Genomic DNA, 25901 nt, shown 5'->3' with positions numbered 1-25901 from the left:
TACTTCAATTTTCACTACAGTGAAGCTGCAATACGCTTTTTATCGTCTCATTTATTCCCCGTTAACGGACACGTATCATGTTAGCTTTTTGAATAATTATTGTTTTTTTGGTTTCTTCGTCATTTAAAGACAATTTCGCGGAAAAGACAACACAATGGACGCATAGCACACGCTGAAAGGGAAAGATGGAAGATTGCGGTGAAAAAAAAAAAAAATCCGTAAACAGGGGTTGTGCCGAGCTGACGTTTTGACGAAAAAGCTTGTCTTCCTAAGGACTGGAATAGAACAGCCTCTAGGAAGACAAGTTTGCTCGTCGAAACGTCAGCTCGACGCAGCCCCTGTTTACGGATTTTTATTGCGATAGCATTTATATGGTCACGTCAGGGTCAGTCACCGTATATCGTGGTAGTGGTTAGAAGATGAGAAAAGGCACCTAATTTCTGCAACCCGGTCGGGAGCACGGCGCAGTGCCTGCGGGGAAGGGAAAAGGGAGAAAAGTGGAACGAAGAGGAAAGATTAATTGAGCAGTGGATCGGTCGTCATCAACAGAAGCAGCAGTCCAGAAGCAAGGGTAGGGATGGCAAGGGCCCCATCCTCAGCGGTAGGGATGGGACCCATCCTCACCCTATATGAATACGTATCAGTATATATGAAAACGCAAAAAAGAAAAAAAAACAATTCGCAAAAAAGAATCCGGCGTGCGGAATCAAACATTGGACTTCTGGATTGGGAACATAAGCCGCAAATAACTGAGCCACGAATGAGCACCCCCTTCAACGTTCAAACTTCTAGCCATTTATATCTACCGTTTACCGAGAGATAAGTGGTTATAAGAAGGAAAAGAAGAGAAAGGTGAGCCTCGTAACTGTCTGCATCAGGGTGCGACACCTCAACAGTAGCTCACAAGGATGGCGGTGAGGAGGAATTAAAATATGATTAAAGATATAGAGATGGAGAGAGAGATATGCGCTGGGACAGCGAGCGAGGACGTTTGAGGTATAGGAGAGACAGGAAAGATAAAAACACGCTCACAGGAGTCCGAGGACGGGGCACCACTTGCGAGAGCTCTTGTCGGCGTCAGGAGATGACGCAGGGTGAGCCCAGTCGGCCAGAGCTACGCTGACGTCGGAGATCGCGAGGGCACAACTGGTCGGCATAGAATCCAGCGAGGGAGTCTTCCGCTTACCGATGGTAATGGGCATCTCGGGAGGAACTAGTGTTTTCAGCATTACCAGCAAGGTGGCGCAATGAGCGTGCGTCGCGACATTGTCAAGGCGCGGTTGCGCGCTTTCTAATCTCCCACGCGTACTTTGCCCCACGGAGAAAGAGCAGGGCGCACGCTTACGCTCGCGCTTATCTTGTGGTGGGGACAATCGTACGTTTTGGCTGGCCTTGGGATTTCACCGGTACGATTCTGTTTTAGTTACCCGGTGCACAAAGGTCACTGCAATCGTTGCAGAGTCTCCGTTTGCGAAAAGGGCACACTTTTCAGACACAGCGAAGTAACAAATGAGACGCTTATTTACATTCATCTCTACCTGTGAGTACGTTTCGTTCGTCATTCATGCGTGAGAAAATCGGGGCATGTTTCGGTCGGTCTGCCATTCTGTGCGTGACCTTTCAATTTGTTGCTATCGCGTTCAATGCTTCGCTTTTGCGGCAAAGCTGTGACTTTTTTTTTATCGTAGTTTTCAATGTTCGCCTTCCAGCGTGGCATATGTGCCTATTGTGTTGTCTTTCATCGCGCAATTCAAACGTGTTCAAAATCGATCAAACAACTAGCCCGGCAACATGTTTTACTTGGCTATTTAACTGCGGCGCTGCGTTTCTCTTATTTCGTCCGTGGAAGCTCGGCGCATCGTTTTGCCACGTTCCATTTGACATGGTTGCCAAGACTGCACATGACACGTTACTCGAAAAACTGTTGTATCATCTTCGCCTTTCAGAAGGGAGTAGCGAGTCTGATTACCCTATGGTGTACAGACGAAAAACTTGAAAAGCTACCATATGGTGGTGACGTTCGGGAACCGAGGCTCAAATAAATTAAATATGGAAACACTGGGCGACGCGAATTGGGGTATTGTTCGCACGTCCGTCGCACAAACTTTTTTTTGTAGGGTTTCATTTGTTACCTTTTTTTCTTGTGTTCGCCGAAACACAAGCATTTGCAAGTTCGTCAGAAACCTCTTCCATCAGGTGAAGTGCGCATCAGCGGTGGCGCGGCAAGATTTTCTTTTTTTGCTGTTGTTGTCTTGGAATCTTATCTGAACGACTGTACTCCTTCGAGGGGCGTATGTTTGCAGGTTGCATCAGCTCTTTGTAGTACGTGCGTTGATATCCAGATGCCTGGTTTCACTGCCCTACGAATTTCCTTGTATCATATTTATTTTTAAAAGCTATTTTTCTTATTGTTTGATGCCCTCGTTTCTTTGATTATGTTATCGACCGATGTGTGATACTTTCCCGTTGTAGTTGCACAACAGTGCAACTGCGACGCAATGTACTGCGTATAAAAGTTGGCGTACAAAAACGCAGCGTTGGAGGGTGCGTGCCGCCGCATTTTAAGCGCGGTTTTCATTATACCGGCTGTCAGCTCTGCCTCTATATCTCTTTCTTTCGTCGAGTACCGTATTTTCCAGTGGAACATTACGTGGAAGGCAGTTGCGCATATCGAAACGCGCGCTTTGTTTTGCAATTCAAGATCCGAAGACGCTTCGGTGTGCCTTATAGCGCTGCGTGATGGGCTGGCTCGTGGTCGTCTGCTGGCTGAACATTTATGCCTAATCACGCTCTTGGGTCTAGGTACATCGTACCTTTCGATCAGCTAGGCTCGCCGTAGATGTGTTGTAGTACTTGTTCAAAAAATAAAACACTGCGCGAACGAAACGGAGACGCAAGACGAGAAGGACGTAGTTAGTCCGCTCTTCTTTCTTCCCATTTACATTACAATCTCGTCTAATTACAAGCCCTGTACTTTGCGTGGCATCACTGTCTGTCAGTTATCATTAAAACATGTATAGTTACGACATAATTACGCTGTTTCATTACTTATAAAAAACTGGTTGTGCAACCTATAATTCTACGCGGGACAGTACGCACGCGTACCGCTGCACGTGTTTGCATATGAAATGAAGACGCTGCCCGATCGTGAGTTCTATGTTGACTACGGTCGCTGACGAAATGTCGTGTTTTATTCTCACTTTGTGCATGATCGGTTTCGTTTTTCATATTATTACGCGCCTGTTTTCCTTTTATTGGGACAGCGTTTTTTACAGATGCTCTCGCTTAGTTCTTGCTGTCGTTGTCATGACCTGAATATGTTTGAATATATGTGTGCAAATAAATGTAAGCCACGAAGTAAAACAACTAAAAGGAAAGGATTTTAAAACGCGCCACCTTGATTTGAACGTGTTATTCCTGCGCACTTGCAGCGCGCTACTGAAGCAAAAAGTAACTCCTTCAATAGCTGTTAGTTCGCGCTTATCCTGCGTATACGTGTGCGTTCTTTTCGAGCGTCATTTCTCGTTTTTTGAGCCGCGCGCTGCATGTATCGAGCTACTTGCCGTTCTTCGTGTCACATTTCAATTTGTTGCCGTCGCATTCGTTGCTTCGCCCTTGTGGTGAAACTGTGGCTTTTCTCAGAACAGTGTAAACTTGGCATATCCTCTGGACAGCTTACCAATCAGTACTTTTTTTTAATTTAGCCATATGCATTTTTGTGTGGTATGAACTATACGGACATGTTGAATATTATCGGCTTGCGATGGCGCTCGAAGCCAACTGATTACTAATGCGCATGCCCACGGCGGCATCGATTGTCCTACTATGTAATGACCATTGTTGTGCCTTGCCTTGCCGTGTATGCAAAGTAGTGAGAGTGACGTCGTGTTTCTTTTCTCTCTGCGCATGCGTAGTGGCGGTCCGCGGCCCCAGCAAGGAGCTAAAGCAGAGCAATGGCGGCCTCCGCGCAAGACGGCCCTACGAACCGCAGTGAGCTGGAGATGATCCAGCTCAAGATGAACCAGACTACGGACGAGGTCAGTGTGGCATGATTTTGCCTCCCTTTTATGTGCATTTCTCTCTTTGTTTTTGTGGGCGGGGGGGGGGGGGGTTGTTGTTTCTCTTTCAGGCTATAATCAACAGCAGCGGCATTTCAAAGTGTAAGAGTGACTGAACAGCCGTGTTAGTAGTGTTTCAGTTTCATGCCACGAGGGTCGACAAGGGAAATACTTAAAATATAAGACAGGGCATTGACATATTGCGGAATCACTATACATGAAAAAAGAAAAATCTGACGACAGGACAGAAGCAAACTGAGATATATTCCATGCTGTACTGTCGTCTTGTGTATCTTCTTTTTGTGATTGTGCTTTAGTGCCACAAAATGTCTGTAAGCGAACACCAATTTGGCTCTGAACATGTTTTCGGGAAAAGACAGAAGAGAGCGCTCTTTCCCATATCTTGTTAAACTTCCTTTTGTCTATCACGGTGGCATATATGAAAGGTGCGATATAGCTGATGGAAGACGTACGTGCCTATGGAAATCCGCGGGGCATGATATAATGGCAGACGTTGCGAAATTTTGTCACATGGGCAAAGTCGCATTTCTCGAATTTTTTGTACAAAAATAAACATAACATGGTAGGCCATGTTATGGCCGGGTATCTTATCAATATATGAATTTTTTAAAAAACTAAACAAACTAAACAAAAGAAAAGAAATACACTTTGTCAGATCTTATCGACTCTCAGGGCGAATAGGACAGCCCCTATCGGCTTATGGCCCTACTATGAACGAGATAAAAAGCATGACGAAATCCCGTAGCGCTCGGGATAGCACTACTTTGTCTTTCTGGCGATAGCTTGCGAGATTTCTTGCAGACGTCGTTGGTCTTTGCGGCACCAGACTGTGCCAGATCCGTTGCACGCAGAGCTTAGAGGTCGTTTAAGGAAAGAAGCTGCTTAGAAATTAGCAATACTTATGGTGATTCATTTCCATCAAATTGACTTGCAGGCTGTACTTTATTTAATGCTTTCTACTTTGTAATATAAGCGTCGGTCGGTCGGTCGGTCGGTCGGTCGGTCGGTCGGTCGGTCGGTCGGTCGGTCGGTCGGTCGGTCGGTCGGTCGGTCGGTCGGTCGGTCGGTCGGTCGGTCGGTCGGTCGGTCGGTCGGTCGGTCGGTCGGTCGGTCGGTCGGTCGGTCGGTCGGTCGGTCGGTCGGTCGGTCGGTCGGTCGGTCGGTCGGTCGGTCGGTCGGTCGGTCGGTCGGTCGGTCGGTCGGTCGGTCGGTCGGTCGGTCGGTCGGTCGGTCGGTCGGTCGGTCGGTCGGTCGGTCGGTCGGTCGGTCGGTCGGTCGGTCGGTCGGTCGGTCGGTCGGTCGGTCGGTCGGTCGGTCGGTCGGTCGGTCGGTCGGTCGGTCGGTCGGTCGGTCGGTCGGTCGGTCGGTCGGTCGGTCGGTCGGTCGGTCGGTCGGTCGGTCGGTCGGTCGGTCGGTCGGTCGGTCGGTCGGTCGGTCGGTCGGTCGGTCGGTCGGTCGGTCGGTCGGTCGGTCGGTCGGTCGGTCGGTCGGTCGGTCGGTCGGTCGGTCGGTCGGTCGGTCGGTCGGTCGGTCGGTCGGTCGGTCGGTCGGTCGGTCGGTCGGTCGGTCGGTCGGTCGGTCGGTCGGTCGGTCGGTCGGTCGGTCGGTCGGTCGGTCGGTCGGTCGGTCGGTCGGTGCTAGGGATAAAATTAAGTTTGAGCGAATGGCCATGTTATTAATGCATTGCAACGCTTATAGCTAATCAAGAGGACTAGGATGCAGGGGCGACTGTGTTTGTGTCTCTTACCCGTGTCCTGTTCCGGGGATGCGTTATGAACGTTGAAATGATTACACATTTCTGAGCTCTGTGGCACTTCGAAGAACGTCAGTTTGTCTTGTGTGTGTTGGAACCTGCGCTTGAATAGTTAGTTATCATTGGGACCTTCAAATGAAGCACCTACTGGTGAGCTTGTTGTGCGAGAAAGTTGTGAATTTGTGGAAATCAAAAGTATATGTTTTAGGTATCTCGCCAGGGACCGAAGTACTCAACCGTGAACGCGCAAGTATTTTCACGTTGGTGCAAAAAGTGTAACTCTTTATGATGTTGAAAGTGGTGATGATATGTGGGGTTTAACGTCCCAAAACCACCATATGATTCTGAGAGACGCCGTAGTGGAGGGCTCAGGAAATTTCGACCACGTGGGGTTGTTTAACCTGTACTCAAATCTGAGCACACGGGCCTACAGCTTTTTCGTCCCCTTCGAAAATGTAGCCGAGCAGCCGAGTACCTTAGCCACTAGACAACCGCCGCCAGGTGTTATGCCTTATGTGTTGTGACAGCATTTGCACTAGCTGACCTAGAAGAAAGAAACCGGGAAAGCTGTTGTGACCCTTCCTTGTGTATAGTTCGGCTTCCTAAATTGTTCACGAAGAAGTAGCCCAGGAATACTTTTCTGTGCAGCTATAATGAAGAGCCCACACGACTGCAGCAATACTTCATAATCATTTCTGCCCTCACATTGATCCAACGAAAATGGGAGCACGTCATAGTAACTTTCTGTACGTTTGGTATGTAGTATTGCCTAACTTGGGCCGTTTTGAAAAATAGAAAAGAAAGCGTAAAAATGTGAGCCCGCGTGTTTCTGCGTTATTATTGACCACTGGAATATTCAGTCGCGAATCTCTTTTGCTCGAAAACAGCGAGCTTAACGTTGAAATATTTCAAATGGCGTGCAGCCCGCCCGGCCTATTCAGCCGGCCGTCCGATAAGTTGTTTGCCTCGAATAATTTCAGAGTTTGCCTCGCGTAATTCCGTGATTTAGCATTATGGCTCCCGGCTGCGGTAGCTCTGGTAACTGATTCGGCATCTGTGCCGTCTCTACACGATCGCTCAACTCGTTTACTCAGATTTTGTGTTGTATACGATCGTCGTTTGGCGTGCTCCTGCATGCGAAATTGAATCGCCGGAACGATTTTAAGCTAGCAGCATTAAGAAAAGTTGCAGGCAGCTGCGGGAGTTATTTCACCCTTAACTGTCGCGATCATCAGGTTTAAAGCGGAGGCTTATCGTCGCTGCTGTAGTAGAGTAGGATTCAAATTAAAACATAAAGCGGAAGCAGAAAGAGGAAGGGAAATGCTTGAAGAAACTTGTAGGCGAGATGGTTCGGCTGTGGGATTTATTGGCTACGCTTTTACCGAAGAACAGACGCTATAAATGTAATATTCGTGTACTATTTAACTGTAGTAATTATTGCTCCCAGAGTGTGAATCATCGCATTCTTGTGAATTCTTGTGCTCTTGGCAGTTAGTTATTCATTATCCTGATAATTACTGCTAATTAACCGTTTGTTTTACGCATTCGCATGCCTTCCTCGTCTTTCGATAGGCCATTCTCGTAATCCGCAAGAGCGCTTACCGGCGCTGCATGTTGTTGTTGATGATGATAGTGAGGCTATTTCCTTCGTAGCGGGCGGGCATCTGTGACACCGTAGACGATGATAATTAAATAGATAGTACACTCAGAAAGACAAACACAAAGAAAGAGAAAAAAAAGAAGCACAGGCAGACTGACCAGCCTGGTGGGTGAAGAAGCCCCTCCCGAAGCCCCTAGAGGGTTATTCGCCTGCATTGTTCTAGGCTAGTCTTGCTGCGCTTCTCTGCGGCGTAGACCACCACGCGATCTGCGCCAACAAAGCCCAGCGCGGCAGCGAGATCTGTGTTCACATTAGGAGGGCTCAGTTGCGTGCACTCCGTCACAATATGTCCGATGGTCTCATCAGCCCCACCACACGCGCGACACCAACCATTGGTGCCACCTGTCCGCCTTCAAGTGAAGATGAGATCCTCGTTGCTCGTTCTGGGGCTGCCCTATTATGCGGGTTTATATCGACTGAGCTGGGTCTTCATGTTCGCACGTCTTAGTGTGAGCAAACTGCGCGGAAACAATTAAGTTGCTTGCAGGTGCGACTATCTGCTGTTGTTGAACTCACTGCATCGAAGGAAAACTAGTTTTTCCATTTTTTTTTCAAACGTGAAAGTTGGCCTACTTTTTGTCTTGCTATTTTTAATAGAATGCTTAATTTTTTACGCAATACCGGTTACGTTGTGCTTAGATTTGAGTGCACGTTAAAGAACCCCAGCTTGTCAAAATTTCCCGTGCCCTCCTCTACGGTGTCTCTCAAGTCATATGTGGTTTTGGCACGTTAAACCCCACACATCGATCGAATACCGGTTACGTAAGAATCAGCAGAATGACGTAGGTGCGGTCATCTTGCGTCAATTCATCTAGAATGACGAACGCGCATGATATGGTTCTGATCCCTCCCTCCTTGCCCTGGTGTGGGGTCGTTGGGCTTTTGGACGTTAAACACGGTATCCTGATACAGAACACGTGATATGGTTGCTATATCTGTAAAGGGAACTTTTCTTCTAGTGAACAAAGTAAAAATTCGGTAGCTGGATGTTCATTGTACAAAGTATGACCCAGCCTGATATATATATATATATATATGTGTGTGTGTGTGTGTGTGTGTGTGTGTGTGTGTGTGTGTGTGTGTGTGTGTGTGTGTGTGTGTGTGTGTGTGTGTGTGTGTGTGTGTGTGTGTGTGTGTGTGTGTGTGTGTGTGTGTGTGTGTGTGTGTGTGTGTGTGTGTGTGTGTGTGTGTGTGTGTGTGTGTGTGTGTGTGGTTGTTTTCCCCTCTCGCTCCCGTGGGAATTCTCAACTATTCGAATGCATATCTCGATATTTTCGCGTCTCAGCAGTGTCCTCCGATGCGAGCACTTTCACGCTGTCGAGAGTAACCACCACTAGGGGCCGAGTACCTTAGCCACTAGACAACCGCGGCGGGGCAACAGGTGGATGGACGGACTCAGGGATGGACGCATGGACAGATGAACGGACGCATGGATTGACGCATGTATGGTCGCACGGATGGACGGAAGCAGGAACGAACGGACAGACGGAAGCATGGACAGGCCGACGGATGTTTCGCCCCACTTATCGTGATTCACTCCGTGGATATGCTGTGATATCTTTTTCTTCTAACGTCGTGCAAAGCACACCCAACCGTGTCGCTTCTCCTCCAAGATACCTCCCCCCCTACCCCCACCCCTCACGCGCCGCCGATCTCGGAGTCTTTCCCCGTTACGCACAGTGCTATTTTCATGGCCCTTTTCTCGATTCGCCGCACGTCTTGCGCATTTCTGTTGCACCCGCCCCGAGGTGTGCTTCCCCTCATTACGGTTCCCGTCTGGTGCCTCGCTCGCCCGCAGGCTCGCTTGCAACGCGGCGAAGCCGAACGGTGCGTGCCTCTATCGTGTAGCTGCACATGGACGGCAGCTCGTGTTGTTCCCTTGTGCTATCGATCGATGGCTTGGTTCGGCGCTTGAAATCACGAGTGTTCTCTCGCGCTTTGCCTGTGTTGTGGGTCATGTCGCTTTTATCTCTTTTTTTTTTCAATCTTTCTTTGGGTAGTCAATTTCCGTTTCGCCTTATCGCCTCGCAACGCGCGTATGGAAGTCTGGCGGTTGCTCTATCGGGTGTGCTGGCGTATGTGTAGCGGTTCATTTAGGTCTGCAAATAGCCGTGCCGCTGCCGTTGACAGCCTTTGTTCTGAGCTGGCCAGCCCGCCGCTCTGGCTAGCCGTAGCAAGAGTGCAGTTTTTCTTAGTCTTTCGAGGCTGCTTCCGCAATGTGCGCTTTCTTTATAATATTATTACGTCATCAGTAGGTGCTCGGGGTTTATTGGTACGTGGTTCGAATGAAAAGCCGTACAGGACCAGGATGCGAAAAAGATCTTCTTCTTCCACTCTCTTTGCTTCTTCTCCTTCTTCTTAGTCCGGTACATACGTGGTGTAACAATATACAGGGTGTCCAACATGACTTGAGCCAAGAATTTGAAAGTGGAAGGCACTTAGGAGGCGAATTGAACCAAACGCTTACTACTCGCACTAGACTGTAGGTACTCAGGCAATTTTTTTATTTTTCCCCTTACAAATAATCAACAATTCTCAATTACCTATTTTTTAAAATTATGGGCTGAAAATCCAAAATATGAACACTGAGATGTAGACCACTTTCAGAAACCACCGACTAAATTGTTTGCTGTACGATACGTCTCGCGCTGTTATTTTTTCCACGTTGTGAAGAAAGCCCGCGAAATGTGAAGAGATGCCGTGTGACGAACCGTGAGCGCACTGCTATAGTGCTGCTCTGGGTTTTCTTTACAACGCGGAAAAAATAGCAGCGCTAGACGTATCGTACAGCAAACAATTTAGTCGGTGGTTTCTGAAAGTGTTCTACATCTGTATTCATGTTTGGGGTTTCCAGATCATAATTAAAAACAGGTGATTAAAAATGAATAATTATTTAGTATGGGGAGAAATAAAAATGGCTGAGTACCTCCAGGCTAGTGCGAGTAGTACGCGTTTTGTTTAATTCGCCACTCAAGTGTCATTCATATTAAATTCTTGGTTCAAGTTATGTGGGACACCTTGCATATATATATATATATATATATATATATATATATATATACCGGTGACACCTCCAGTTCGTTATTTTCTATTAGGGAAGGGGAAAGGGGCGTAAAATATGAGAGCCGAGGAGTTTTTGAGGCGCTCGCGTGTTTTTGTGCGGCGTAACAAACTCTGGTCGCTCAGGTTTAATTTGAGGGCCCACTGACATCGGGATCTCCGTAGAAGTTCGCAAAATTACCCTTACCTAAATATTTATTTTATTTATTTATTTTTAACTGCTCCAATCCCACGTAATGAGACTACAGCAGGGCGGTAATTACAATCATAAGTATTTTAAGGTAAACACGAATCTCTGCGGTCTTATAATATTTTACGCAACAACGTTTATCACAGTTCTGAATTGTTCAGAGTGCATCACGGATACTCGAAAAGTTCTTCAGCCAATGCTCGGCCTTGCTGAAAAAAAAATTCTTCAAACATCGAACACTGCTATGAGCGGCAAGTGAGCCAAATTTTATACTTATGCGTGCGTGCGCGAGCGGGACTCGATGTAGCCACTTTTTCGAACGCCCGCCTTCTCGTCACTTGCAGGCTCGTCCAGTTGACACTCATCGAAACGGCCGCGGGTGGCTCTATTTCGTCGTATAGCAGATCTACGCAGTCGACCGATAGCTGACCCAAAATCAGAACCCGCGTTTTGAGTAGATCGCCTTCATGCGTTGCCGCCACCTGCGGCGCAGGGCTCTATAGTGTACTAAATATACGCAGTATAGCAATGCTAGCCTGCGCTTTGAAGCACATCACGAGCGGGCGAACGCATATTTCATGACGCGCGCTGACGTATAGATCTTTGTCCCTACACCTCACCCGTGTATTATCAATACGCCCACAATAATCTTAGGAATTCACTGTACACTAAGGCTGTATGCGAAAAGTTACGCCAGTGTCACAAGCGATCGTTGCGCCTTCTTTAGTGGGGTGCATGCAATTGTCAGGGAGTACGCGATGCGACCCTCGCCTCCGCCTTTTCTCTGTTTGAGATTCCGGGCGAAATTGGAGCGCGAGTCCCAGTGGTGGTCGATAAAGAACTATCGTTCATTCTCTTGCTTTTATTTTCTTCTTTCAAAAACGTATATTAGGTCTGACTGACACTCTGTGCTGACTGTATACGACGCTCTGTGGTCGTCTTTTTGGCATCGGTGCCTGGACGCGCATATTTCCCTTCAGCCTTTGTGGGGAACTGGACCAGAATGCGCCTCCCTCACCCTCTACTTATTTCCCTGGCCGATATTTATTTTTGTATTTGTGCACTCAGACGCGGTATACTGCATCCGTGAACCCCCTTGCTGTGCTAGCACAAACTGACCAGTAACCATGGGCTCGAAAAAAAAAAAAAAACGACGGAAATGAACGTATGTCCGGTCGTCTTTGTAGTATCCGCGCGTTTAATAGAAGCTGGCGAGGTGGCCTGAAAAATAAATACTGGTGCAATAAAGCGAAATAAAAGTATGACGAGGGAAAAGAAGAAACAGAAAAGTCGAAAGGAACATGCGTGCTATGCTGTGTGATGCGTCGCAAGCTGGTCCCCGAAGTTATAGCGCAGTCATCCCGGAAGCTACCAATATTTAGTAGGGTAATTTAGTATGGACAGTTCAATTTCTTCGGTCCTGTGCACACCGACATAGTATACAGTGTAAATAGTGAGTGGCCATAAATATGTTATGGAGTCTCTCGGTCAACCGAATCGAATGGACATGGCTTCAAACAGTATCAAGTGAGAATTACAAACTTGGCGATTCGCCTCGATATCGTCCTGTACGAAGGACCGGTTGATAATGTTTTGTAAGTATATCGGACAGCGTGGTGGAGGCACCTTGTACCGAGAGGGATCACTTTAGGCGGCAGCGTTGCCTTCTTGTGACGTATGGAATCTTGCGCGTTGCTAATTCGTTGAAGCGGCTACTTACTAGCCTTAGCCCAGCCAGCCAATCGGCCGATATATTGTATGAAGCTGAGCACCGACCAACTGTAACCTCATTCTTGATGAGGGCCTCACTCTGGCTGAAACACGTCGAAAGAAACCACATATATATATATATATATATATATATATATATATATAAATATATATATATATATATATATATATATATATATATATATATATATATAGTTAAGTAAATCCTCCGTGAGCAGTCAGAACGTGGTTAATTTTAACGTTTCAGCCAGAGTCCGTAGCACGTCACTGCAACATTTAAGAGTTCTCACTAGTGCCATCTGAAGGTAAAGGTTCCTGAATGTAAACCTTTTAGTGTGAAAAAAAAAGTGAATTAGAAAGATAGTCTACGGCCATGAATACAAAACCACTCCATGACTCGTTCACTTCATCAACGTCTGTTGCTTGAAGCCTGGGTTATCGTTATACCTTTTCGATTAGAGGGCTTCCTGAGAGCTGCTACTTTTCTCGCTTTTTTTGTTTTTGCTGTGTCGCTTTTGTCTGAAGCAATAGACCTTAAGTTTCCGGTGCCAGATACGAAGGAGGACAACTGCGTAGCCGTACACCTTTTCATGGTGGCACTGTTAGCTCTGCCGAGTTCTTTCCTACTTTTCTCCTTTTTCCCATTCGCCCTTCCACCTTCACCCTTTTTCTCCTTTGCCGCATTCTCCCGATTTCCCCATTTTTCATTCTTCTTCGTCCGTCTTTCTTTTTTTCTTTTTTTGCTCGTATTTCTTTTTCCACCAATACATCTTCTATCATTTTTTATTACCATCGCCCGCTTTCTCAGCCCAGGGTTGCCAGCCTGTGTGATAAACGGGTAACGTCCCTGTCACTGCACCCATTTTTTTCTCATCCCGCTCTTTCCATGAATGGAGCCTATCTAAAAAGGGTCAAAACTGAAAACCAATTTCGGCTTTCTTTTATGTACGGCGAGTGCGTTTGGCGACTGTATAAGAGAGTTCATGTAATGGGTCGTGTGTACTTGAAAACGTGTCGAAGTCCTTTTCTTTCATTTCTTCCTTCTTCTTTTGCTATAGAAAAACTGAGGCCGTTGAGCACCCAGTTTAGAAGCTAAGGGTTCACAGATATAGGTATTAGAGAGGCCGTGCCCGTGCGTGTTGGTAGACGGGTTGGTCAAGGATTTTGTGCATTGGTTTCGGTAATAGGTGCCCGGTGTAATTCTCTCCGCCTGCTTCTTCGCCGGTGTCGAACTTTTCCGGTTCGTTTGCGCTTGCTTGAACAGGGGATACCTACTGTTCTACTTTGCGGAGGCATTCCTGTTGGTGGGGCCTCGATTAGCCAGTCACTTCTTTCTCCAGTGCAATTCCCCTGCTTTATTGTGTCCTACGTCTTTGTATGGTTTGAATTAACTAAAAAAAATTGGTATCCGGTTTGTCGTGTTCTCTTTTTTTTTTTTGTGAACAGCTGTCGATTCGGCTTATCCCTTCTCGGGCCTGGAGTAGTCCCATTTAGTAGTCTAATGGTGGCAGTTGCTCCGCACAATTCAGCAGTTGTGATGCACAATTCGAGCAGTTGTGCATCGTTATGGTACTTGCCTGCTGACGCGAAGGTTGCGGAAATGAATCCCGGCCGCGGCGGCCATATTTCGTTAGCGGTGAAACGCTGGAGGTGCTCGTTAATGAACTCGAGGTGATCGAAATTTCAAGAGCTCCTGAACGGTGCCTGTCACAATCATATCGTAGTTTTGGAACGTAAAGCCCGAAGAGGGAGTAATTCTTTATCATATTAAGAATTTGTCTACAAATGCATCGGCTTCAGCTTCGTCAATGCATGTTATATGGTGAGATATACATTTATTTACATATTTATATATTTTTTAATCCTGCAGACCATAACAGGCCCAAGAGAGAGTGTAAAAAAGAATGATGTAAACAAGAAAATCGATGTAAAAAAACGTGATTACAATTTAGGATATAGGCAGATGAGGCGGGCCTTTGAAGTGCTTTCTTTCGTAATAATTGACATCTGCAAACTTCGTTCCTTCTTCACGTCCTTGAAACGCTTTGTTTTCTTTCATTTTCCCTGAAAGGGGCAGGAGTAACAAGGTTTTGTAGGTTCTCTTCTAATTCTAAGCAATCTCCGTCATCTGCTGCTTGTGTTGAGACGAGTTAACAGCTCCTTCAATGACGCGAATTTCTAAAAAAATCTTTACATAACATATGGTGACGTTTTAGCGTGCATTATAAATGGCCAAGTTATACGGCAACGCATCGCATTATGCAAATTGACTTCGGTTTGCTGCACCTTCTTACTCTTCCAAAGTGCTCTTGAAGTACACTTCGACTATGGGGTGCGAAATGATCCGGGTAATGGAAAACTGGTATTGAAGAGGGTATACCCATCTACTGTAGTTTTATTTTATAAAGAAAAATAAAATAAGAGCTTTTCGAAAAGCATATTGCGGTGCGCTCAAATTGATTTTTCGTATCGAGTGGTGATCTTCGGTTGAACTGGCTTCATATTGGTTTTCCTCTGCAGCCTGCTTCTTTATTGGCTCAAGGGATGCATTTGACGTCATACTGACGCTTGCCTGCGTCATTTGTGGACGGATTTCTTTTTTTCTCCCTTACGATACTTTTATTTTGCGAGCTTCCATTGCCACAGCATGTGAGATAGAGTGCGTGTGGCGTACTTGCTGTTTATATGTCTGTCTGTGAATAATTGCAACGGAATCGAAAGTTGGGCTAGTTGGATATGCATGACATAACTGTCAGCGCTTGTCCTCTCTTCCTTTCTTTTTATTCGTGCGCTTGAACTGACAGTTATACCATGTCTGTAAGTAACCTGCTTATGGATTGAGCGAACTTAGTGTCATTGCTTCATCTCAATCACTAGTACTTCTATCAATATCATGGTAGTTTGAAGGACTGCATACATACATACATACATACATACATACATACATACATACATACATACATACATACATACATACATACATACATACATACATACATACATACATACATACATACATACATACATACATACATACATACATACATACATACATACATACATACATACAAAGTCTGCTAAGCTTCATTAGGTACCAAATCCTCAACACATAAAAAATGTTTTTTCCTACTTCCCTAAACAACATGACGAAAACTTCCAATGTGCCATCTGCGGCCCATTAGTGAAATGGCGCGTCGGAAACACTGACATTTCCTTTCTTCGATGCACGCGCAGTTAAGCAGATTGGTTTACCCGCGCAAACTTTAACGAGAAACCGCTCGTTCCATCATCGCTATTTCTGTTTTTTTTTTTTTCCAGAGCTACCGGTTTTGAAGCTTTCGCGTCGTCGTTAAATATAGCAAGTCGGGCTAGCCGGCGCTCGCGTCTTCTCCATGGTGTCTCTTTTTTTTGGTTTGAAATATTTTTTTTTTTACTTTTTTGGCTTTAGTTCCTAGCGCGTTAGGTCCCGCACCTTGGGATTTTCTCACCTTGCGAGAAACACGCCACCTGCGGTGTCTGTCGGCGGGCAGTGTACTTCTTGAGATAAAGTCCTCTGGAGAAAAAGTGGCCCGGTGATGACACTTTAGTATTGTTTTTATGCTCACGTTGTTTTTCTACTCTTTCTTACTCACTGTGAAAGGTTTACTGCTGCGCTGTCACTGAGGGATTCTTTTCAGGAATGCTTCCCAGCCGCTCAACCTAACGTACGTGTTTATATATATATATATATATATATATATATATATATATATATATATATATATATATATATATATTTTTGCCGTATGCCTGGATATGTCGCTTCCGCCTCTGTAAATGTCACCTCATTCATCTCTGTCGTTACGTGTTTTTTTTTCTTTTTTGAGCAAAAAAAAAATCCACATGTCTCTAGGGGAACTTTGAAATAGCGTGACATAAGCTTCCAAGAGCTTGAACTTCCGTGATATTCCTTGCATGCCTTTTTTTTTTTCCTTGAACGCCGCTGTCTAGAAAAGTCTGTAGCCGATCCATAGACTCACCTCAACATCACCTTTTTCATGTCTTCAGCGGGTTCTGTTTTTCAGCTGCCCTGTGTTTTGATCGCCTTGGTTCTTGTTTTACTGAAAGTTACCGTAGATTTTTAGTGGCTTGTGCGGTTGTCTTTCATACCGATTCTTTTGTTTTTTGGTTATACTGTTGCCTCAAGACCATAAGGTTTTTTTGTGCTTGGAGTTGTATGTTCAGAAAATAAGAATATGTAAGAAATACGAATGAATCATTATGAAAGAATACATGCAAGCTTTCTACTGATTGATTTAGCACCGTGACATGTAGGAATCGCAATTATTTTAACATAAAAAAGGACTTAAGCATAGGTAGTATTTTTACGAGTCCTTATAGTGCGTATATCTGGGAAATTTGTGATGAACTTCTGCAAGATTTTTTTAGCCGAGAAATTTATTTTTGCCTCTAAAGTAGTGAAACGGTGAGGACTTTGGCCTTTACATTTGATTTTTTTTCCGTTCGTTGTAATGATATCGTAGCTTTGAGGCGTAATGCCCAAAGTATTATTGTTTTTTTATACAGGAGATTGTTATTACTCCACGGAAGATAAGTATAAAGTGATCGCTGCGGCGCGATAGCCAGCCTATATGTCATTTTCGCAGGTTTATTATAACCATAATACGGTGGCTTGCAGCATTGTATAGTTACCCTGATCTGCAAGCATTTTTTCGCCGTCATCAGTTGCGGTGAGGAACACGTTCTTCTCCAAATGTAGTTTTGATTTCAGGCCAATACAGACATTATGTTTCTTTGACTGTCACAAATATATCGTCTGAAAAAAAAAAGAACGCAAAGATTTTTTTCAGCTAATAAAACTTGAGCGCTTTTATATTTTCAACACGTACTCTAACACCGCGGACAGGTCTAATGAACATTGAACATAGCCCTACAAAGAAATAAAGAAACGTCAAGCTAGCCGATCTTCTCAAGCTAGCCAATCTTCTCTCATGCGCCTCAGTAGGTCTTAGAGATTACGGGCTATGCCCGTAATCTCTAAGACCCACTGAGGCGCATGATCTGTGTAAACAAACTTCAGCCTGCCGGCTTCAGCTGCTGTTATTTTTTTCATCTTTGCTTTTCTTCATTTAGAAAGTACTTCTACAACGTACACAGTGAAAAACAAGGAAAAAATAAATGCAACGGGTGTTGCCGCAAGCGACTATCTCCTGTTTTTCTGTTTTTGTGAAAGAAGCCACCCTCGCGTTCTTCCAGTATCTCCTCTCTGTTTGAAATATTCTTTATATTTTTTTGCTTGAACTGTTTGCTCGGACTTAACTTCCGAACGTCCTTGCGTCGCTCCTCCTCAAGATCCTCTCTTGCAAGTGTAGTGTTATCTTCCGTGCTTAATAATATTTTTCATATTTCGCAATCTCGCTCTGGGGGTGGAAGCTAAAGCCCTTGCCCTGTAAGAACCGCGCCCCGTGTGGGGGGTAAACACTGCCGCGCGTTCTCAGGTGTCCGCGTTGTGTTTGCTTATAGCGCCTGCCGCCGCATTCGGTGCTTGCACTGAGGCGTGCCTCGGCACACTTGCTCCGTCATTGCCACTGTTCAAAAACGTCTTCTTTGGCTGAGTGCATATATATATATATATATATATATAAACGAGAATTTTCATAACACCGACGACTCTTATCTAATCATCTCGTATCATGATAAGAGAACACTTCGTATGGGTTCCCACGAAATTATTGGATGCGAGACAAACATACCACATGAGCGTTTCTGTATATATACATCTATATATTAACACAAGTACAAACGTTTAGCGAACGAAAACAACTGACAATTTATTTTACGAATGTTGTCATTGGTGGACCGGCCTTTCTCAAGGTCGAGTTAAGGAGGACGAAGGCTCGTTCACGAACCACAACGTTAGTCAACAAATTAACAGCTGGTTTTGTTTGTTTGTTAAACGCGTGTATGTTCATTCGCAAACGTTTCTCCAGGTTCAGGGCGAACAGTTTTTGCGTCTGTATGTACGCATACACGGGCTGTGGCGTCTTGTCTTTTTTGAAGTGAACACGCTTGCATATTTGCACTTCTTTTGATGCTTGGAAATTTTGGAGCGGGGAGGAGGGGAGAAGGGTGCAGGCAAAGTTTTTCACGTATGTGTTCCCGGGTTCTCTATGGCTTTGCTGGTATCCCCGTCATTCACTAAAAGACGACTGACAGATTGTTAAGCTTCCCCCTCTCTCCCCAGCCACTTTCTTAAAGCATGTTTTCCCAAACCAAATTAAACCTTTCAGTGGTACGCTGAGCTGGATGTTTCAAGACGCTCTACAAAGAGCTGGAAGTCTGATATTGGACGACAAGCCGAGTTGAGAAGCTTAATTTTGTGTGCTTGGCTTTTAAAGGTTTCGCGATGCTAGCTACGCTTAAATATGTCAATCAACAGGTTTAAACAACGACGCTAGCCCGGTGCTGGAACTGACCCGTGGCAGCTGCTACGCAATGAAGAGGGAGAGAAAAAGCTCGGGAAACTGCACAAATTTTATAGAGCAAAGAAAGCGACACCCAGTAGTTGTTTTGGCTACGAGTGCCGAGGCTACAGCGTCAGAGATAGCGACATTCACGGTCATTCGATACGACGGGCCGCACATGCGCACCGCAAGCAGGCGTCGCATCACTAGATGGCGCGTCGATGCCTTCTGCCACGCGATCCCGTGGTCTGCACACTAGCTCACGTGTATACATTGCCCAGACCGGGTGCAGAACGATATTTGCATTGAAATAATATATATATATATATATATATATATATATATATATATAGGGAAGTAGATCCTCCGTTAGCGGTCACAACGTGGTTTATTTCGACGTTTCGGCCTAGTCTGGCCTTCATCAGGATATATATATATATATATATATATATATATATATATATATCAACAAAAAAAAATGCCGCCATATCCACGAAGTGAATCATGATGAGTGGGCGAAGCTCCGGAGGTAAACCTGGTAAACCATGAATCCTCCGTACATTTTGCCCACTCGATTTTATTGCAACGCTCCCCCTAGCGTACGTCGCCGCACTATATCGAACGATGACACGTGCCATATGTGGCATCATTCCTATTTTATAACACCTCGCATCTTTCATAATCAACTACACGTACCGCCGTCTAGTTTATAACATCTTGCATCTTTTGGACGGACGGACGGACGGACGGACGGACGGACGGACGGACGGATGGATGGATGGATGGATGGATGGATGGATGGATGGATGGATGGACGGACGGACGGACGGACGGATGGACGGATGGATATGGCTGTACCCTTTAGATCGGGCGGTGGCTAGCGTAATACTTAGAACTGAACGAGAGGTGGCTACATACAGGGGACGCACAGCCCACGCCTTAAGGAGCTTCGCTCCTAAAAAAAGCAGACATCGTCACTGGTCCGGCTGTTCTTAGTTCTTATTTTGCTCTGTGCTAGTCGCATATGCCCACAACCTAGTTTTCTTCTGGGACGTCTGGGATATCCATTATTTTTCCCACATCCCGCATATAGTACGAGCGTTTGACCCCGCATGTGCTTACACTTATCTGGAACACGGCCGTGTTTGGAATAACTGACGGTACTGCTGCGTAGCCTTTCCACGATTCGTTGTATTTCCCAGAATACGAGCTCGTCCGAGTTGTGTGGACCTTGGTCTAGGGGGGCAGTTCGTTACATCGGAAATAAAAATCAAACAAAATCACCCTTGAGCCTCTTTCTCGTTTCGCTTATTGCGTTTCCTTTGCGCGTTATATTGAGCGCAAACAGTCGTTGTAGCTGTTGCGTCACGCTTATAGGGCTTCTCTGAAAAAGCGCGTACTATCGGGGAACACGGACCCGTGTGTGGGTGTGAGGTGCGTGGTTTGTATCGACCCCGCTAGTTCGAGAGTGCGCCGTTCGGCGTCAGCCAGCCGCGACGTGCTTTGCGTGGCCACGTGTGCGAGAATTGTTTCCTCGCTTGATTCGCGCCCTCTTTTTTTTTTCGAGCCTCCAGTGCTGCCGTTTTTTAAAAGACGATAATTTTTTGGGGTACTTACATGCAAAAATTTTGGTCTGTCTGTCTGTCTGTCTGTCTGTCTGTCTGTCTGTCTGTCTGTCTGTCTGTCTGTCTGTCTGTCTGTCTGTCTGTCTGTCTGTCTGTCTGTCTGTCTGTCTGTCTGTCTGGTCTGTCTGTCTGGTCTGTCTGTCTGTCTGTCTGTCTGTCTGTCCGCGGTAACAATACCCCAAATGGCCTCAAAAGATAGCACAAATGGCCAACCCCATCTGCAGCGCCCACCAATATTGCTCAAGTGTCAGCGTTCATATTTTCATATTTGTGCAATTGTCAATGAAAAATGAATTATTGCGCATTTTTGAGGCACCATAACAACACGTCAATATTCTGTATGTGTTGTGTATTTTACTAGAAAATGCGTATATGAGTAATTCTAACGACCGTAGCGTCTATCACGCTGCGCTGACAATGCAACGCCATGCTCAAAAAGGGAAGTGTTTTCAATGCTGTGCTAAGACGACACGGTGGCGGAACCTGCCCGTCGCCTTTCGTTCTACACCTTATCGCCTCTGAGACAGGCGCGCGCGCCTTCCTTCGTTTTGAAGATAATTGCCAGATAGCGCTCGTGTCTAACGTGCCTCGATACGCTCGTTCGCCTTCGTTGCACCGATCGATGTGCAGCGCTTCCAGAATACAGTTCATCGATTTTTTCGCGCAGAACATCAAATAAACGTTTTGTTCACTCTCTTCCAGACCAGGACTATCGTCTTTCGACGACATTCACAGTGAAACATGCAGATACGGGGCCAATTTTTTTTTAATTGTGCTCGCCAGAGATGTTTTTTTTTATTCTCAAAATGATGGCCTTCCTTGGAATACGGGAATGCATAAATCTTCGTTTGTTGGTCTGTCCGCCTGTCCGTCTATCTGCGACACGATTCACCCATCCGGCCAAAAATACCAGCATTTCCTCAACGCTTAGCTATTTTGAACTGGTGGCTGCGTTCATATTTGGGATAATTGTCTATCAAAAACCAAATATTACGTATATCTGAGACCGCAGCTTCGATGCGCAAGTATTAAGTGGTGGGTTCATTTACTAGAAAATACATATTCACGTAAATACTAAACACCTTGGTGTTTCTTAGCTGCGCTGGAAAAAGCGATGCTTAATACTTCAAAGACATTCGCAGCGAAGCACGCAAATGAAAACAAGAGAGAGAAATAAACACGGAAACGTAAACAAAAGCAACGTATTTATCATAGGACAATTTTCATATCGCACATCATTATGTTGAATGAGCTAAACGTGTATCTATTCTGTACCAGGAATAGGGGGCTGAAAAGTATGCTAAACCTGTCAGAAAAATAATTTCGTTCGGCTTTTAATCAATTCACAAAGAAATAGTGAATACAGCTAGACACAATGCAGCCGCCGCCCTAATCCTGGTAGATTGGCTTGATCTGCAGTTCACTTATTCTTTCCTCACTCTCTACGAAATTGCGAGACAAAAGGGTAGTGCAAGAGGTTTCCGTATTTTTTTGTTTTTTTTTTTCATTCTTCGATCAACCATATTAGCTATTCTGTTTTGTAAGCAATTTCTTCATGCAATAATTCACTTATTTGTAGTAGCATTTACGGTGCTGAAACCCAGCCTCGCCGGAAGGCTTTTGTTTCCCGGTCCACGGGGACGAAAAAGCATAGTAGGAGCAAGGGGGCGAAGTTTCTAAACATTTTCCTCTGCCACACATTGGATGGCGGCCTTCGCTAATGAGATGTGCAGTGTCACCATCGGCTGGGAATGGCGATGCAAAGTTATAACGGGCTCGTATGAGGATCTTCGGCGTTCGCTTGTAAGAAAGTTGCGCGAGCAGGCTGTAGTGGAGTCTTTCTCAGACTTCGACATGCATGGGGACACTGACGTTTCGTAATGCACTCCCTAACTTTTCCCAGTTTCGAAAGAGACATTTGGCGGTCAGCATCGCCTACGATCTTCGCGGTGGTGGTGATCTTGTACTTTTTTGCTTTTTTTTATCATTCAGCTTTGTGTGGCTTCGTCCGTTGCGGTAAAGAAATTGAGATGAATATGAACATCGATTCGATTTTAGGGACTACATCTTTTTTTTAGTTTTAACCGTTTGGGCTGAGGCGTCACTGGTACAGAGGGGTGCGCTGGAGAAATTAAAAGGAGCTGAGGAAGAAATCCATGCAGTGCTATTGTCTTTGTTGTGTAGGTATTGCTGTAGCTCTTAATATTGCGCACAGATCAATTACCGGGAAAGCAGGGTTGTTGCGTAGCACACGCTGCCCAGCAATTTTCCTTGGTGATCGCTCGTTTGCGGGTACGGTGGCGCGTTTCTGTTTTTTTTTTTTTGCTAGGTGCGGTCTTACGTTTCAGTGGCGTTTTTCGTGATTTTATGTACATTGAGGCGAGTTAATTCTCAGTTATTTCTGTTGTTTCTATTCTTTGAGCCTGTGCTAGTTTACTTAGCCTTAGTTTATAGCGACGTTAGCCTTGTGTAAGGCCTGTATTAAACCATGCTTCACCGTGAGTCATGGGACAGTGGAGAGACGAGCTGGTCCGTGATTGGCTACGCTGAAAAAAAAAAGAGCCTGATGAGTGAGGGTGAGACTGCGTGATCTTCAAATGTGTTCGGGTCACTCGCTCGGATGGCGGAAGGTGATGTTTACAGTAGCGAACAAGGGATCTACGCATCATAGTTTCCTAAAGTTAACTATAGGGGAGACTCTGGCGCTGCGATCGTTATGCGAGCGTGGCAATGACGGATAATACGTGGATTGGCCTAGTCTTCGTACTTACGGGCTTCGAATCGCACTTGTGGCTTTGTTTAGGGCTGTCTTTTGGCCTCGTTGCGAATAAAAGAACAAACTGTTATGAACTTTGGGACCGGATTGGAATTGGTGAGCTTGAAAAAAAAATCCAGGTGGGGAAGCGTAACTGATAAACTATTGCTAATTGTTGTTTTGTGACAGAGCATCTTCAGGCAACGTGAAGCCAGAACGAACGTAAAGTACAAAGACTAGGCAAATCCGTGTACTACTCATCATTCCCATACTCGATGAAGCGCCATGCGTTGCAACTCTCATAGACGCTAGTGCCAGATTTCCCTCAAGTGTATTTATAGGAAACTCCATGGTACCTATATTCCATTTTATTACCTTACCCTGCCTGTAGGAAAACACTGTAGGTGACTGTAATCCTTGGCTTGAGTATCTGATAGCGGAAGTCGCACGGCGGCGTTTTTGTGCCTTGGTGTATTCCTCAAGACAACATTGTGTTTCGCGTGCTGTTGAAGCGGATCTCGGAGGTCACATATCAATGAGCACTTGGTTGTGATCTGCTCCGCCAGGTGCTGCAGTGGTCGCAGCTGCTGCAAGTTAACAGTGGGCTTAATCAATTAGTTATATTTGCAATTACTTCGCGTCTCTTGACTGAAATTATTCTCTGATATCATGCCTATCATATATAATGCTTGAACAAAAATCGCCAATTTTAATCTTTAGAAGACCTCTTTTGAATATTACGATAATCGTAAGTATAAATGCGATATTGTTGGTAGAAAAACGGGTGTCACGAGATGCCCGTGCCCTTATCAATATAAAAGTAAAAGATTACTGAAGACTAGCAATAACGCGAAGAAAGCACTTAGCTTCATTATGTTGTAGTAATACTGAAAGCGCGCTGGTACAACTACCGACACGCTGTCGTGCCTACTTTCGAAGGATTTCCAGTATACTATATGAATATAATATACTAACACAACGCGCATTTATACTAAAGGCCGTCTATGCCGCCAGGAGGCAGAAGATGGTGGGACTGGGAAGTCTCGCGTTTCCCCAGAAAAGACAGTCCCGATTTTTCCACGTCAATTCAAGGTCTCGCGGGGGCCATTCGCGTTGTCTACTAGAGAAATAGAAAACAAATAGTGAACGGAGCGCTAGAGACGTTCGCGACAGAACAGAACGCAAACACGCGTGTTAACCGAAAAGACGGCCCTTGACGCATCTCGGATGCGAGAAAATCTTGCGCCGTCTCGCGTGGGATATACGATGTACTGTGTGGCGCAAGTGTTCCGAAACACTGTCGTACAGTAAGGGCGGCCTACGGCGAAACTTCCTCCTCCCCCTGTCTTGCTTTCATTTTGCTTTTGGTGGTTCTCGACGCTTTGTGCGAGTTTCTTTCACGCGTATTCGGGTCGTATTTCTTGGACGAAAAAAGCGGAGTCTGAACTTTGCACTCCGTGGCGTTGCACAATAAGCGATGATTTACGCCTAACAAAAGAGGGCCGTGTTTCACTTCAACAAAGAAAAAAAAGTGGAAGATTGCGAAAAAAAAGCAATTTTTTTTCTGTTTTCGGATTTAAGAGTGGCTGTGTGAAGACGTGAGCGCTGCTGAGTTGTTGTGAATTGCGAAACACTTTTTCTAGTGGTGTGTTCCAGTTTGTTTTTTTGTTAATGGTGCGCAAACTACAAAAATAAATAAATATAAAATGAAGTTATACTATGTTCTTGAATTATCTTAGTTTGGCAAATAAAGTAATACTCCTGGTGCTCGTTGGCCTTCGAATGGCGAATGAAGCCTGTGCCACCTTCATCTTTTATCTGTTATTGAGTTTAATTATGATACCTACCACGCTTTCATTAATGCTAAATTATTCCTATATGTCCAGCTATGTTTCTGCGGATAATAAATCTCACTCCCAGTTTTTGTCTGTCAGCCAAACCACGATAGCACAGGACGTGCCCATTCTGTAGCACTGTATAGGCCTCATCTGTCGTCCTAACCTCACTGAGACCCGTCGCATTCCATTTAACACCCTCCAGCTCCCCGAATAGTACAGGTAGAGTTGCCTCAGTAAATAAGGTTTTAGCGTTAAACGTTGCCAAGTTCAAGTGCCATTGGCGGCCTGTCCGGATCCAGAGATTCTTAGCACTCTCTGTTGCGTAGCAGATCTGACCGCCGCCGCGGTCAGTTGCTTCGCAGCCACTTGACGTTTGCATGTGACGTTTGCAGCCACTTGACGTTGCCACTTGACGTTTGCAGCCAATTGACGTTTGCATGTGGGAGGTAGTGGCCAGATGCTGCACCAGGGTGGCCAATCCTTCTCTGGTGAGGTAGTGCGTTAACGGTGGTGGTCACTGGTGAGGCCGCACCCCAGGCCTCGTACTGCAACTTAGAAGTGTGGCAGCTTGGGCTAGTTGGTATGACATGACGAACGTTATAGCGCGACAACAGAACGATGACGCAGAGACGTGTCCTTCGTGACCTTCTTGTCTCTGCCTTTTGTTATGTTCTCGCTATAACTATCGCCTCTTAAGCAGTTCCATCACTATGCAAATTTGTTTTTAAAATCCGGTTGTGAACTGC

At 45.4% G+C, this 25901-nt stretch overlaps 1 protein-coding gene across 3 annotated transcripts in view; it reads left to right on the top strand.

The window, feature by feature from the left end:
- Snap25 (Synaptosomal-associated protein 25kDa) overlaps positions 1 to 25901 on the top strand; it is a 339638-nt gene that overhangs the window by 96452 nt on the left and 217285 nt on the right. For all 3 annotated transcript variants that reach the window (XM_075866232.1, XM_075866234.1, XM_075866233.1), the window contains exon 2: positions 3915 to 4037. In XM_075866232.1, coding sequence (XP_075722347.1) covers positions 3954 to 4037 — 84 coding nt within the window. In that variant the 5' untranslated portion in view covers positions 3915 to 3953. The remainder of the gene's footprint in view (positions 1 to 3914; positions 4038 to 25901) is intronic.

The sequence above is a fragment of the Rhipicephalus microplus genome, chromosome 6 (assembly GCF_043290135.1).
Source record: "Rhipicephalus microplus isolate Deutch F79 chromosome 6, USDA_Rmic, whole genome shotgun sequence".
NCBI lineage: Eukaryota > Metazoa > Arthropoda > Arachnida > Ixodida > Ixodidae > Rhipicephalus > Rhipicephalus microplus.
This window is presented reverse-complemented; position numbering and strand designations above follow the sequence as displayed.